Below are 16,685 nucleotides of genomic sequence, written 5' to 3'. Positions count from 1 at the left end.
CACTTGTGGAATTTCACTGTGTTGTTGTTAATGATTAGTTAACCAACTGAGAATTTGCATGACATGAGTCCTCCACAAGGATCTTGGTATAGGTATTTAGTGGCTTTATTTCATTGAAACAATCGGCCAGTGATGCCAATGGCTGTCCAAATCACACCCCTTGGGGTGCGGTTTATCCCTAGATTCTGCGAAATACTTCGTGCACCGATTTTCCTTTTTTATCATCAATAATTTTGGAGTCAGTTGTACGTTATGAGCTTGACGAATATTGAGAAACATCAAAACAAACATGTTATAAATAATTGATTGCAAAAAAAAAAAATGAAAATGATATCTTGATATTTTTGTTATTTAGATTTTTGTCACATACGTCGATTATTTTTATAAGTTCCTTGAAATATTGCTAATTGATCAAAAGGTTTAAAGAAAATTTTGTCATTTTTAAGGATTCAGAGGTCATTGGCCAAGTTTTCGCTATTCCCCATTTACTTAAATTCAGCATAATGTTAAAATAGAGAAAATATAGAAGCAAATAAAAGAAGTTTGATTTCTTTCATGTTATGGATTTTGAATAATTATTTGAAGTTGAACAAACTTCCAACTTACAAAAAAAGAAGAAGATAAATTTGAAATAATTATTTCCAAGTAAAGTTGTTAAATAAAAAAATTACATTCGTTTTGTTTAAAATGAAATTTAATACTATCTTTTCAAGAATTAGTTGGAGAAAGGGATCTCAAATTTATTATGTCAATAAAATATTTAATTGAGCTCAATTCTCCTAAGAAAAGAGTAAGTAGCGGAGGAACCTGGACACGTTAATAGGAAGAAAGAAAAATGTAGGAGCAATGAGATTCTTCCCTTCTAACTAAAAATCTCGAATTTGAAAATAAAAGTTAATAGATTTTACATTACGCGAATTCAAATTAATTAGGTCAATTAATCAGATGATAAAACAAAAAGAGACGACTAGGATTACTATTCAAATTAATTAGGTCAATCAATAGGTTACTCTTGAAAATAGATAGAGCTAAATTACTAACCCGGTAATTTTTTTAATTCTTTTCAGTTTATTAAACTGTATTCCTGCTTGGTAATTAATTTCGATAATCATTAAAGAAGAAAATACTTTATTTATTCATCCAAAAAAAAAAAAGGAAGCTCAAAAGAGAGCGTTTTTTTTTTCTCAAAAACATTTGCCGCCATTGATGCACTGAGATGTAACATCGGACAGATCAAAGCTCCCTTTAGAAAATACCCACCATGTCTCCGTCCCTGTCTTCTTATCCCACGCGCCTCGCAATCCTCACGCTCCTCTCCGCCACCACAGTCTACTTCTTCTACAAATCCCGCCGTCATCTCTTCAAACGCCTCACATCCTTAAACCCTAACCCTAAAACCCCAAAAGGCAAAATCTTCTTCATATCCCAAACTGGCACTTCTAAAACCCTAGCAAAAAATCTGCACAGTTTGTTAAACCTCAATGGATTTGACTTTGACCTCGTTGACCCAAAAGATTACGAGCCTGAGGATTTGCACAAGGAGAGCTTTGTATTAATTATAGCTTCCACTTGGGAAAACGGGAAACCACCTTCAAATGCTGGGTTTTTTATTGATTGGTTAAATGAGAGTGTTGATGATTTTAGGGTTGGTTCTTTATTGCTTAGTAAGTGTAAATTTGCAATCTTTGGAGTTGGGAGTGGTTCTTATGGTGAAACATTTAATGCCGTGGCGCGTGATTTTTCAAAGAAATTGAGAAAACTTGGTGGGGTTGAGGTTTTAGCGGTGGGTGAGGGTGATGTGGATGAGGGTAATTTGGATGAGGTGTTTGGTGAGTGGAGCAAGAGAGTTATTGGGGTTTTGAGTAATTTAGGGGAAAATGGAGGGTATATGGTGAATGGAGTTGGTGATGGTAGTGAAGATGAAGTTGTGAGTGAGGGCGATGATGATGATGATGAGGAAGATGATGATGAGTTTGAAGAAAATGACGAGGAGTCAGGAATTGTTGATCTTGAGGATATTGCGGGTAAAGGGCCTTCGAGAAAGAAAGGAGTTGGAGATAAATTAGTTAATGGGAAGTTGAATGGTGATATTGTGAATGGAGAGAAAGAAATGGTAACTCCAGTTATTAGGGCGAGTTTGGTGAAACAGGTATCGTGGTCAAATAACTAACTTCTGACGTTATCAAATTAATTAGTTTAATTATTTTGATGGACAGTTAATATAGTTTATTTTGTGATGAAATTGCAGGGCTATAAAATAATTGGTTCGCATAGTGGTGTGAAACTTTGTAGATGGACAAAATCACAACTTAGAGGGCGTGGAGGTTGCTATAAGCACTCATTTTATGGCATTGAGAGTCACAGGTGATTGTTTATAGCATATACATTTTTACTATATTCTGTCTAAGAGTTGTGTACTGTTCTTTGGTCATCGGTTGACTGGATTGCATTTTAGCTTTCAACAATATTCTCATTGTCTCCAAGTTGCAACTCTGTGGTCACAGGTGGATGTGATCATCTTTACTCTAGTATTGATGAAGCATGCAGTGAATAAGAGAATGAAATTTTGCAATTATGTTTGCATGTGCTTACCCAAAAAAAAAAAAAGAATTATTGTTAGACAAGTCTGTTATATGGAATTTATCAAAAATAGAAAACGAATTGTGCATATAAAGCATGTAAGTTGATTGATATACCAGTAAATGATATGACAGTTTAAATTGTCCCAAACAGGGCCTCAGTAGAAAATCTACTGTCAAGTAGCTGAGTGAACCCTCAAAAGAGAACAAAAAGTACAAAACATGATCAGTTTCAATTGCACTGACATGTTGTGCCCCATATAGTACGCTCAATATCTATCGACTTCCTATCCTGCATGCTGATTTTAAAGCTGAATTTGCACTTTTGCCTGTTGCATAGGTGCATGGAGGCTACTCCTAGTTTAGCATGTGCGAACAAATGTGTTTTTTGTTGGAGACATCACACAAACCCTGTTGGGAAGAGCTGGACGTGGAAGATGGATGACCCCCTTGAGATTGTGGACACAGCTATAGATTTGCATACCAAAATGATAAAACAGATGAAAGGCGTTCCAGGTTTGTTTTTTTGTGCACATGCACTTGTATGTGGGAAAGTTGAGTAAAGCCACATGAGAAATAATGTGTTTGGTTGAAATCCTTTGGTGATTTTTTAACATGACTCTGTTAGGTGAATTTGCTGTATCCACCCAAGACAATGTACCTTGGTTGAGTTGTATTTTAAATTTACGCTGTTGACCAGAATATTCCACCCTTGCAGGTGTTAAAGCTGAGCGTTTGTCTGAGGGTCTCTCTCCTAGGCATTGCGCCCTGTCACTGGTTGGCGAGCCTATTATGTATCCAGAAATAAATTCACTTGTAGATGAGCTGCATAAGAGGCGGATTTCGACTTTTCTAGTAACTAATGCACAGTTCCCTGACAAGATTAAGTTGTTGAAACCAATCACACAGGTCTGCGAGGCTGTATTATTGTTCCTTTTTTTTATCAATCTCTTAAGTATGTCAATGTCCAATTTCCATATCTAAATCTTGCTTCATCTTTAAATGTACAGTTGTATGTCAGTGTAGATGCTGGTACAAAGGACAGCTTAAAAGCAATTGACAGACCACTATTTGGAGACTTCTGGGAGCGTTTTCTAGTAAGTATCATGAATAAGAAATATTTTTTTGATGAAAACTAGAGATTTAAGGAATATCCATTAAGTTAACGGATGACGAAAAGGAAGGGGAAAACAGACCTTATCAAAAGGAAGGGGAAAGCAGAGTCCAAAAACATAGTTATAGTTGTCAGCTGCACACTAGTAAACCGTAGCAACCTGTATCAAACTGTAGTTTGTGATATACCAGTGAGTGGAAAGATTAAAATGCTTACTTTTACATCGGTGCTTAAAAAGATTCTGCTGCCACAGGAAACACCATATTTTCTGTTTTTTCTTATTTGTATGCTACAATTCAGACTGGCTCAATATTGATTTTCTGTTATTCTGATTTTGTTAGGATTCCTTGAAAGCTCTCAAGGAGAAGGAGCAAAGAACTGTCTATCGATTGACACTTGTTAAAGGGTGGAATGCAGAAGAAGTGGATGCATATTTTAACCTATTCAGCATCGGAAAACCTGATTTCATTGAAATCAAAGGTGTCACTTACTGTGGATCGTAAGTTCTCCCTCTTACTTTTCTTTTATTCTTTTCCCCCTATTCTGCTAGGTTGATTTGATTTCAGAACTCAGTGCATGCGAATTCAGTTAAGTAACGAGGAGGATTTTACACAGGTCGGCTACATCAAAGTTGACAATGGAGAATGTCCCTTGGCACTCTGATGTGAAGGAATTCTCTGAGGCCTTGGCTAAAAAGAGCAATGGAGGATATGAGGTTGCTTGTGAGCACGTGCATTCTTGCTGTGTTCTTCTGGCTAAAGTCGATAAGTTTAAGATAGACGGTCAGTGGTACACGTGGATAGACTACGAGAAGTTCCATGACCTGGTTGGTTACTTCTCTTGTTCAAGCTTTTCAGTACATAGGTTATAGCTATAACATTCCCATTTCCTTTAGCGTAATCAATGTTTTTTAAACCTATGGTGCTACAGGTCGCGTCTGGAAAACCCTTTACCAGTAAGGATTACATGGCACCTACACCATCTTGGGCCGTCTATGGAGCTGAGGAAGGCGGGTTTGATCCAGAGCAATTGCGTTATAAAAAAGAGCGACGCCACAAATCATCTCGTAAAGAAAATGGTTCTTGAAAGTGCAAAGCAGTTTTCTTTACCTCTGATGGCTTACAATTTTGTTTCACAGTTAGATTTTGCTTTCCTTGCATTTCTCCTTGAAGAGCCAGCTTGTACTAGTGGTGTTCATCGGTAGTTTGGTGTTTTGGCTTTTCAGTCTTAAAAATGTTATACCAATATCATACCAAAATAAATATGGTTCCGGTTTTTCATTTATTGGTTTCGTTTTTTTTTTTTTTTTGGTTGGATACATCTGTATTACTCTTTAAGGTTATAACTTTGTGTTTATTGATGATTTCCTATAAAATGTTAGATAAAGGAGTAACCATTACCAATTCACATAAATAACTTGTTTTATCAAATGAACTTTTGAGAAATATATTCTCTTGTTTTAGTATTGCAAAAGCAAAAATATTCTAACCAGTCTTGTGGAAATTGAAATGCTTACCATTAAAAAAAAGATTGTATAGAAAAAGAACCATTTAAAACATATAAATGGGGACAGGTTATTGACATCAATTGAACAAGAAATAAGTAAGATAGGATATGAGATGAATGAAAGTATAAATCAGAATTTTCAGGCATAATCTATCCTCCTATGAACACTTGATACTCAGAGGCAAGGCTGGTTACCACTAGAGGTGCGACTAAACCGAACCGATTATTAGGTTTTCTAAAATAAAATGGTAGGTTTTTATATAAAATTATAACCGCACGAATAATTAGGGTAAATTTTTAATTTTATAAAAATAAATCGAAAATATATCGAGCCGCCGCCGAATAATTTTATATAAGAAAAGTATATCTTATATATTAAATTTAAAAATAAGAAAACATTACTCCCTTTGTTTCAATATAGATGAGTAAGTTTGACTCGCCCACGGAGTTTAAGAGAGGAAAAAAATACTTTTGAAACTTATGATCTTAAAAGTTTAAGGGGTAAAAACTTTGTGGGGGCTATGACATTTGTGTGGTAATAAAAACTTCCCATTAAGGGTAAAACGGACAAAATGAAGGGTTTAAAATCGAAATAATTTTCAATTGTAAAAATGTGTCATTCTTTTTGGAACGGACTAATAAGAAAAGTGTGCCATCTATTGGTACAGATGGAGTAATTTTTTTCTTGGGCCTTGTGATTATAGAAACATTTACAAGCTAACAAGGGGGCATTTGCATCTATACCCGATTTTTGGGTCACGTTTTAACTTGTCCCCGCTTTGCAAAAAAAAATTGCAAGCGTACCCACTTTTTCGCGTAACTTCAGCATACGGGGCTGAAGTAGCAAAGACAATCACGTAAAATTTCAGCATTCTAGTAGACTGGCTTGAAGTAGCAAGTGTGCTGAAGTTTTTGTTTGTAATTGCTGAACTTAATCATAGTAGCTGAAGTTTTGTTCTCTATTTGCTGAAGTTTTTGTTTGTAATTACTGAACTTAAGCATAATAGTTAAAATTTTGTTCACTATTTGCTGAAGTTTTTGTTTGTAATTGCAAGCTGAAGTTTTGTTCTCTATTTGCTGAAGTTTTTGTTTGTAATTGCACTAAATAAGCTGAAGTTTTTTGGTCCTGGATTCATTAGTTTTGTCATTAAGCTTTTTCAAAAACTTCAGCAGAAGATGCTGAAGTTATTTAGTTCATTTATAAAAACTTCAGCACTAAATAAGCTAAAGTTTTTTTTGTCCTGGATAAGCTTTTTCAAAAACTTCAGTAGAAGATGCTGAAGTTATTTAGTTCATTTATAAAAACTTCAGCATTAAAAGCTGAAGTTGTTTTGTCCTGGATTCATTAGTTTTGTCATAAAGCTTTTTCAAAAACTTCAGCAGAAGATTCTGAAGTTATTTAGTTCATTTGTAAAAACTTCAGCACTATATAAGTTGAAGTTTTTGAAAAAGCTTTCTAACATACTAGATAAATAATCAGATTGCGAACATTATCTAAATCATAAATTTTGGAAATAATAAACGTGAAAAGAACAGAATTATCATTGTTTACTAACTTACGTACGTGGAAATATTCACAAATTATTGTCTACTAACTTACATAATTATTTATAATTTATTTTTAAATAATCTAGTAAACATATTTATGGCAATCATCCCATGAACTGAAGTTTCATAACAGCACCAACAGCATTAGAAGAAAGAAGAAGAAGAAGAAGAAGAAGAAGAAGAAGAAGAAGAAGAAAAACGAAGGAGGAGAAGGAAGAGGAGAAAGGGGGCTAAAGTTGTTTAAAAAGTGGGTACAAGTTAAAACTTTTTTAAAAAATAGGTATAGGTTAAATGGGGGCGATCAAATAGAACGCCCCGTGCAATTTTTACGCTAACAAGTAATTAAAGCCCAAAGTCTCAACTTTCAAACCTATTATGTTACTCCTATCGGAACTAAATCAGTTCTAGCTATCATGTTGAGTAGCAAGGTATTCCAGCGATCTTGAGTAGTAAACCTTAAGGTATCGAATATCTTTTCTCTCCTATGATTTAGATTTTTCTTATTGTATACTTAATCTTATAATAAACTATATTCTTGAGTATAATCTTGATTAATATATTCCAAATCGTGTGTTCCATATTTATGTTGTTTGTAGAAATATCTAGAAAATTTTGCCAAAGTCCTAAATAAGTTCATATTTTATCGCGTTCTAACTTCTACTAGCGACTCTTACATGATGTTTTAAGAAAAGTACCAAAAATTAACCGAACCATACCGATATGAAAGAGAACTGAGATAATTTAGACGGTTTCGAAAAGTCCAATTTTGGTTATACAAAACAGAATAACCGAAAAATTGATATGATGCCTATCTTATAAGATAACCGGCCGAACCGAACCAATGACACCCCTAGTTAGCACCTTCATCAATACTGACAGGAAAAGAATTTAGGGGTCATTTGGTTTGAAGAAGTTATGCTGAGTTAGTTATATTGGGATTAGTTATCCTGGTATTATTTCTTATTGATTGTTTGGTAAGTTGTATTAATCCTGGGATTGTAAACTTTACTGCTTTATCCTAGGATAGGTTATCTAAGGATTACTGTTCCATCCTCAGGCAGGTATAAGTTATTCCGGTACTACTTTTAACCCTAGAATAATCTATCCCAGAATTAGTAACCGTACAAAGAATAAGGCGGTACTAAATTTTTTATCCCAAAATAATTTTTATGTATCCGTCATACCAAACGACCCCTTAGTACTCATTGTAAACTTCATTGGTACGTATAAATTATAATGTTATAATATCACATACAATAAGACTAAACATTACTAGTCATGGGAGACTAGAATAACTTTTTAAAAAAATTGGATGCAGAAAAATTTCACATTTGATTTAGCCTGATTCTGCGTAAAAAATCATATTGCTACATGAGATGAGACAGCCTCATATTGCAGAGACAATAAATGATCAGATTATCACTGCAGAATTCAGAGAAGGAAAATGCTTCACGTCTGCCCAGACGAATATGACATCCCCTAGCCACAAAATCATATAAAAAACAAAGAGCATACATCTTTTTGACAAAATCCCCTCAAAATTGCTCTTTAGCAAAAGCTGCGACCAATAAAGAAAAGTTTGTATACACACTAATCTCCTCAGTCCCAGTAGGTTTGACTCGATGCTTAAAAAGAGTTATTCTTTTCAAAAAAAGACTAATGAGAAAAAAAAATCACAGAAATTGAAACGAAAAAATTATTTAAAGTCTTCTTTAATTAAGAATCAGTTAAATAAGTATTAGAGTGCAAGCTACTTATATACCAAAATGATTTACTATACATATATTGATGGTAAAAAAAGTTGCGCCAAATCTATAACAAATTACTTGTCTCGTTTTCAGCTTACTACTCCAACGTATTATAAACGGTATAGTAAAAATATATATAAAAATTAAACTCTTGATAATCCTGATCATGCAATTTATTTTGCCTTTTTTTTACTTTTCTTTTCTCATTCCTTTTCAAAGAAGAGCACATCCTAATCAAAAGTGCCAAACTGCATGAAATTTTGTCTATACAGAGTGTTTATCCAACTTTCTTGAATTGAGCACACTTTACACAAAAGTCATTACAGTCAATATCACAATTCAATCCAGAGTGTAAAAGCTGACCATTTCCTTCCTAACAAAATGTTTCTCACAATTAAAAATTTAAAATGGACATACTAAAACCAAAAAACTAACAGCACAAGGAACAAATTCCAATAGATGAATAAACTTGTTCATCTTTGATACTTCCCTTTACAACAACATACCATGGTATTCCGCCAAGTGAGATTTAGGGTACGGAGACGTTATTTTTATCTTGTGAAGATAGAGAGGTGGTTTTCGAAAGACTCATACTTCCCTTTATTTCAAAAATTACCTACAAAGAAAAAGGAGACTTTTTAAAGTGATTTTTAGCAGCTCTTTCTTGGCTTGCTTTTTCTTCTTGCTCTGCTCCTTGTAGGTTGCTGCTTTTGTGGCTCTAAATTTTCTTCAGATTGTTCTTCTTCTTCTTCCTTCTTTTCTCTTTCTGCTTCTTCTTTATTTTCTGATTCTTCACCTTCATTTGGTTTGAGTTTCTTTACTTCTCCAGTTGTCTCTTCTTCATTTTTTACAATAATTTTCCTTGGTCTTCCTCTTTTCCTAGGAGTAATCTGTTGTTGTTGAGAGTCTCCACTCATTGCTGATGATTCTGCTATTGCTACTGATAACTCCTTTGTCTTCTTCAAAATTTTCTTCTTTCCCATCAATCTTTTCACAACCCACTAAGCTATTTCAGTCTTTAAAAAAGATTATATGATAAACAATATCCAATCTTGAAAATTACCCAGAAATAAAAATCCAATCTTTAATGTTTCTGGTGCTCTACTTTGCATATATCTATATACATATGATAACAAATCCAATCTTGAAAACTGACAAAGGTGAAGTGCAGTTTATTAAGCTCCCTCTTTGCGCCGAGTCGGGAAGGGTCGGACCACAAAAGTCTATTATAACGCAACCTTACCCTTGCATTTCTGCAAGAAGCTGTCTACAAGTTCGAACACGTGACCTATTGGTTACATGGCACCAACTTACCAACTACGCTAAGTGTCCCCTTCTAATCTTGTAAACTACCAAGTGAGAAAAATTCAATCTTTTCACAACCCACTAAGCTATTTCAGTCTTTAAAAAAGAATATATGATAAACTAAATCCAATCTTGAAAATTACCTAAAAATAAAAATCCAATCTTTAATGTTTCTGGTGCTCTATTTTGCATATATCTGTATAAGCCTTATAATATATGATAACAAAATCCAAATTTGAAAACTACACAGAAATAAAAATCAAATCTTTAAGGTGTCTGGTGCTATATATGCACCCCCCCTTCCACCCCCCCCCCCCAAAAAAAAAAAAAACATGAAGACACAACATACCAATAGCAAAAATTTAAATAAAAAGTAAGGAAATGAAAAACTTACTTTTCTGAGAAGCTAGAGCCAATAATCATAAGAAATAAATCATATGTAGTTCTTTGTGGTGCTATGAATCAATCCACACAAAAGCAGAACCTTCTATCTTTTCATACAAAACCATAGAGAGAGAGAGACTTAAGTGGAAATAGAAAACAAGAGTCAAATGCAGTATATAAATATATGAAATATTAGAAGCTACCTAGCAAATCTTTCCTTTTTCTTTTTTCTTGGCTTATCTATTCATTCAACTTTCTTTTTTTCCCCTTCTTACTGCCAACATGGAAAACAATTGTATTAGAAAAGAAATTATAATACTATATAATACTACAAAATAGTACGAATTATAATTGGCTGGACCAGCTGTTTAGCAGAGAAAGGACGAAATAATAAGGTGGAAACAAAGAGTAAGGAAGAAAAAAAGAAGTGAGACAAATAGAGGGAATAAGGAAAAGAGCTATTTCACTAACCATGGTTAGTTTGAACTTTGGTCAATGACTAAAATGGAGGCTGACGTGGGCTATTGTTTATTTATTTACTAACTTATATACATTAAATAGTGAAAATCAACTTCCATTATTAGTATTTTAATTTAATATGTTATAATATATTGTCTGTTTTACTTTTCAAGTTACTTATTTTACTTTTTACCGGTGGTTACTATTAGTTAATTGGAGTATCTTGTAAACGATTGAATATTTAAAAAATTCTTTTACATCGCCAGTATCTACACTTTATAATAGAAGTTTTTAAAAATATTATCAAAGAGTATAATGAAATGATAAAGATTCTTTTACTTTTAATAAGAATTCTTGAGTTTGAACTATATGAATGAAATTTTCTTTAGTATGGAGCGCTAAATCTCATGATAAGATTTATGCTATGCAAATCTGGATTAGTATAAATCCAATTATGAATGCAATAATAAACTAAAAAAAACAAGGCATTTTGAAGAGAGAGGTGTGGGGTATTGTTAGTGATCAGTAGGAGTCAAGAGTCTCAGTGTCACAGTCTGACCATTTCTGTCGCCTTTGGCGCCTATGGTTTTGGTTTCTTTAATCTTTTTGTCCGTGTGAATAAATATAGGTTAAGTTTTTAACTCAAATGGTTAAGTTTGAAGATAGGTTTATTTTTATCCGAGAGCGGAACCAAAGTATGGTTTATTTTTAGTAAAAATACTCAAATAAGTGTAAAAAAAAAGAAGTTACCAAAGTATATATAACACCACTAATAGTGGCGCTATACAGTAACGTTAACTGTACCGTTACTGTATAGCGCCACTATTAGTGGCGTTATACTGACAAACTTATATAGCGCCATTAATAGTGACGCTATATGCCTTATACCTGAAGACATAGCGCCATTAATAGTGGCGCTATACCCCTTAATACAAATCCCCCATCTTCTTCTTCTTCGTTCCATCTCCCTCATTTTAACTTCTGGTCCCCCCCACCACCACCACCACCGATTCTGCCCCCATTTTAAAAAAATAAAATAAAAATTTGGGTCTCCCGTCACATAAAAATTTAATATTTGTGGTCCCACTGTCGAGTAGAGCTTCGTGTTATTGTGGATTCACTCTTCCGGAGTCAAAATTTCGATCTATCTACATTTCGAAAATTCTAAATCGAGGTATTTCGATTTATTTTAAGTTGAAACTTTTATAACAATGCATATTACTTGATTTGTATGTGTTCTATTTCGGTTTGTGTTTATTTTTTCCGAAACTAGCATGTTAAATTTTATCCGGATTTAATTTTAGTGTTGTATAAAAATATGTAAATTAGTCTAAAAATGTGTTTGTTAATATCCTCATGTATATTTATGTGTTTTTATGCCGTTTAGTTTAGATTATTTTTTAGCGTAGTAAAATGTATACTTTTTTAGCGTAGTAAAACGTAGACCTTTTTAGCGTAGTAAAACGTAGACCCCTTTAGCGTAGTAAAATGTAGAGCCTTGTAGCGTAGTATTGTGTAGTAATTGTTTAATTATCTTATATTCTAGCACGAAACTCATATATATATATATATATATATATATATATATATATATATATATATATATATATTATTTTTACAATTTAGTTATTAAATAAATATGAATAAAAATTATTAAAAAACATAAAATTATTAATGATAGTTTGGTAACACTGAGCTTCAGAAAATCTAGCACGAAACCCATAATTATAAAAATTATATATATATATATATATATATATATATATATATATATATAATTTTTACAATTAAGTTATTAAAAAATATGAATAAAAATTATTAAAAAAACATAAAATTATTAATGATAGTTTGGTACCACTGGGCCTCAGAAAATCTAGCACGAAACCCATAATTATAAATATATATATATATATATATATATATATATATTATTTTTACAATTTAGTTATTAAATAAATATGAATAAAAATTATTAAAAAAACATAAAATTATTAATGATAGTTTGGTACCACTGAGCTTCAGAAAATCTAGCACGAAACCCATAATTATAAAAATTATATATAGGTATATATAATTTTTACAATTAAGTTATATATATATATATATATATAATTTTTACAATTAAGTTATTAAATAATATGAATAAAAATTATTAAAAAATATGAATTTGCAGTTGACGACATGGATGCACATATACATCCCAGCCCTCGAACGTCGGAGCTACTACCCCTACAGCCCCAGCATAGATCCGAGCATATATGGGGGAGAGTTGCTTACGCAGACTTTTCGGGGCAGGAGAGTGGATTTATTGTGGGACTTTTTGACTCCCCCCCGCGTTCTACATCCCCGTGTGGTCCATCACCTGGAGGAGATGAGATTATATAGGATCATTAGCATTGGCCGGATACAGCTCGACTATGCTTTGATCACGGCGTTGATTGAGCGGTGGCGACCGGAGACGCACACTTTCCATCTGTCCATCGGCGAAGCCACCATCACACTCCAGGACGTCGAGATTTTATATGTCCTGTCCACCGATGGCTTGCCAGTTTTACTGCCTGGGAACATGAGATATTTTAACCGGGCTGCATATATGGATATGCTGCACAGGCTCACGGGCTTCAGGTCCGAGGACCCAAATGTAGCAATTGGGAGTAGTCGCATGCAGTTGGTCCCCATTAGAGATCATTTGGTGCAGATCCACGATACTATCACCGACGACTTAGCGGAGGTGGATGTGGAGCAATATACGAGGCTGTTGTTGCTCCTTCTATTTGGGGGGGGTCTTGTTCCCGAACACTTCGGGGAACCTAGTGAGCCTTCGTTTTCTGCATCATATTACGGACTTTGATGATACAGTCAGCTACAGCTGGGGTGATGCTGTCCTATCTTTTTTGTACAGGCAGATGTGCCGGGCATCCACGGGCACACAGAGAGACGTTTCTGGCTTTCTGCCACTTCAACAGGTGACAACTTATTCAAATAATTTGTCGTTTAGTTCCAATTCTACCTAGTTAGAGTTAATCTTTACGTCAACTTTCTGTTTTAGGTTTGGGTGTGGGAGCGATTTCTGCAACTTCGGCCACCTCTACCACAGCTACCGGCTAATGTACATATTCCTGATCTCCCTCTAGCTTGTAGGTGGGTATTGCGTCGTAGACTTGCACGAGAGTATCATGGCCATCATAATCTCCCCTTCTGTAGGGATGTGTTGGATTTTCTGGAGGATGCACAGGTGAATATCTAACTAAACTTACCAATTAATTTTTAACTAGGTATTGCGCATACTAACGGTTTGTGTTACTATTTGATAGTTCATCTGGACGCCGTGCAGCGAAGAGCTGATAGGTACCCTGCCAGTGTATTGCACGCACGGTCGCCATATTTGGAGGGCTTCCGTCCCTCTCACGTGCCTCGATATTGTTGAGCATCATGCCTCAGAGCAAGTATTTCATCAGTTTGGATTTCCGCAGTCTATACCGACTCAGCCTGCATGGGATCCTTTACATTATGAGAGGGATGATAGGATGAGAGTGGACGACACATTTATTGAGTGACTGACAGCGCAGTTGGGTATTTGGGACAGCCGAGGGGACTTGACCCCAGCTCCGCAACACTTTCCTATCGAAGTTTATATGGCATGGTACCGCACTGTTTCCCGACTTTTTATCGGGAACCCAGTTCATCAGGTAGATGGTCGATACGTCTCATACGCCGGGAGACATGAGGCTCTGGTATGTTTTCTGTTATTATCAATTACTTTAATAGTAATTTCTAGTCAAATACGTAGTTTATATTAAAAACTTTTGTGCAGGCGATTGGATTGCATACCGTATATCGTATGGGGCAGCAGATGCAGAGTTATGTCCACGACCCTGTGATCATGCAGGACTATAGTCGTCGCTTAATGGATGTGGCTGCCCAGACACTGCAGCGAGGCCGATCGGATCAGCGTTTGGCACACCAGCCAGATTATGTTGACCCAGCCACATACCAGCGAGGTCGTGGTATGCCACGGGGTGGTGGCCGACGAGCTGCTGCTGCTCCACGATGACCTGCTGGTGTTGGACGACGCGGTCGTGGGCGGAGAGGAGGTCCCCAGCAAGGGGGCTTTGAGGCTCCTGCTGATGATGTTGCTGCTGATATGGGAGGTGGCCTGCATGAGACCGACATGCCGTCTTACAGCCTTGGCATTTATGACACTCCAGGTACGTCGCAGGTGACCCCATCGGGTCAATTCTTGATCATGGGCTCGGATTTTCAAGGAGTGGAGTTGGGTAGATATTTCCCTGGCCCGTCTACCACTGATGGGTCTCGACCAATCCGAGATTTTGATAGTGGGCACCGACTGAGTTATGGCAGCTCATCACATGCGCAGGTATGAGTTTATTAGTATTAATTTTATTACTGTTTTTACTATAACTTATTTATTTTGTTTTAACTTTATTAATTTACTTTTTTAGGCTTCATGCGATGCTGCGACAGATGACTACATTCAGGATCCAGACACGATTATGGTAAGACAATATAAATTTTTGTGAATTGTTATGTAGTTTTCTATACTAAGTTTGATATTATTATGTAGCCTTCTACTGGACCTGACAGCACCACCGATACATGTCATCCTGTGCCGCATCCGGCCATAAGGAGACGACTTGATGATGATGATCCTGATAGCGTACCCGGGCGGCAGGGGATGCGCCTCAGGCCAACGGCTACTTTGAGACACACCGGATGCGGGACACATTGATTCGGTCTTCCATATTTTTGTTTTTTTGGTGTAAATAATATTTTTTTGTACATTAACAACAATATTTAGTCGAATATGACAGTTACTTTTTTTTAGTTCTCATTTCGTTTTATAGTTTTTGGTATAGTAACACAACAACTTAAACTTAACTTCCACTTAAATTAAAATAAAATTTAGTACAACAAACAAGGAAAACATTACTACAACACAAACACAAACATAACAGGCCAACATAATAAAAATACATGACATATGAAAATGACACTAAACACATACACGTCAATGCTCCATCCTCAGTTGTCATTTATTCTTCGCTCCAACCACTTAAATCGTTCTTCCATTTGTTCTTTTTCTTCTTCTAACTCTTTCACTCTCGCCTTCACCTCCGCAAGTTCCCGTTTATATTTTTCGTTGCGTTCCTTGTGTGCTTCACAATTCCATTCTGCTCTCCATTTTTTATCTTCCACCTCCTTTAGTTTCTCCCTCATTTCTGTAATAATTCTATCTGCCTCCTTTTGTATTCTATGCTGGTATAACAACATATTATGAAATTCCTGCAATCTATCCCTGTAGCTTTCCTGATAACATGGTTCCTCAGCCCATTCATCAAATTCACAAGTAGGTTCGTCGGGTTGCTTGTACAACTTGTTCATACAACACCAATAGCGGCGTCCAACGTTAGCACCTTCCCACCCACAATCCATCATGCATGGTTTTCCACATAAGCAAATTGGTGGACGACCAGGTTGAGCCATTTGTGAACTATTTGCTTATAATAAAAACCTTACTTACTTTTAATGAAATATTTCTTGGGGGAAATTTTTAGCACACAAAATAACTACAATGACCCCATTATTTATAGGCTAAACAAGACACATATAGCGCCATATCTAATGGCGCCATATCATGATGTTGACGAGACGACTTTATGTCAGCCGGTCACACATATCTAATGGCGCCATATCATGATGTTTTCAGCTTTTTCAGTTCGACAAGACAAGACACACATAGCGCCATATGTATATTTTGTGTATTAAATATCGTGATAGCGACAAGACAACACACATAATAAATATACCGATAATTATATTAAATTATTATTTAAATAGGTAAAAAGGGAAAGTACAAATCATAATTAACAAACAAGAAAATATTATTTCATAAATACTTAAATCGTATACATAACAACTAATTATTACAACATGAACTCATGGGTAGTTAGGTACAATAGAAGAACACCCGCCCTGAGCTTGATTATTGTTGCCACCCAAAGGACATTTTCTACGGTCGTG

At 35.2% G+C, this 16,685-nt stretch overlaps 1 protein-coding gene, 1 long non-coding RNA gene and 1 other non-coding gene across 3 annotated transcripts; 2 read left to right on the top strand and 1 right to left on the bottom strand.

Moving 5' to 3' along the window:
• Positions 1-1,163: 1,163 nt before the first annotated feature.
• On the top strand, positions 1,164-4,977 carry LOC104247356 (S-adenosyl-L-methionine-dependent tRNA 4-demethylwyosine synthase). The gene is made up of 8 exons (XM_009803348.2): positions 1,164-2,149; positions 2,249-2,364; positions 2,920-3,095; positions 3,298-3,488; positions 3,590-3,676; positions 4,035-4,192; positions 4,309-4,519; positions 4,624-4,977. The coding sequence occupies exons 1-8, from the start codon at positions 1,262-1,264 to the stop codon at positions 4,777-4,779; spliced, it is 1,983 nt and encodes a 660-aa protein (XP_009801650.1). The 5' UTR covers positions 1,164-1,261; the 3' UTR covers positions 4,780-4,977.
• Positions 4,978-8,771: 3,794 nt separating this feature from the next.
• Positions 8,772-10,570, bottom strand: LOC104247354 (uncharacterized). Its single transcript, XR_011406648.1, has 2 exons — positions 10,195-10,570; positions 8,772-9,482 (listed from the first exon to the last, which is right to left on the bottom strand). It is a non-coding gene; the product is annotated as an uncharacterized protein (transcript).
• A 4,374-nt stretch (positions 10,571-14,944) lies between these two features.
• On the top strand, positions 14,945-15,488 carry LOC138889084 (uncharacterized). Its single transcript, XR_011406647.1, has 3 exons — positions 14,945-15,021; positions 15,107-15,160; positions 15,229-15,488. It is a non-coding gene; the product is annotated as an uncharacterized lncRNA (long non-coding RNA).
• The last annotated feature ends 1,197 nt before the right edge of the window (positions 15,489-16,685 follow it).

This window comes from Nicotiana sylvestris, chromosome 4, assembly GCF_000393655.2.
Source record: "Nicotiana sylvestris chromosome 4, ASM39365v2, whole genome shotgun sequence".
Lineage (NCBI taxonomy): Eukaryota > Viridiplantae > Streptophyta > Magnoliopsida > Solanales > Solanaceae > Nicotiana > Nicotiana sylvestris.
Note: the sequence above shows the minus strand (reverse complement) of the source record. Positions and strands in the feature narration are given on the sequence as shown.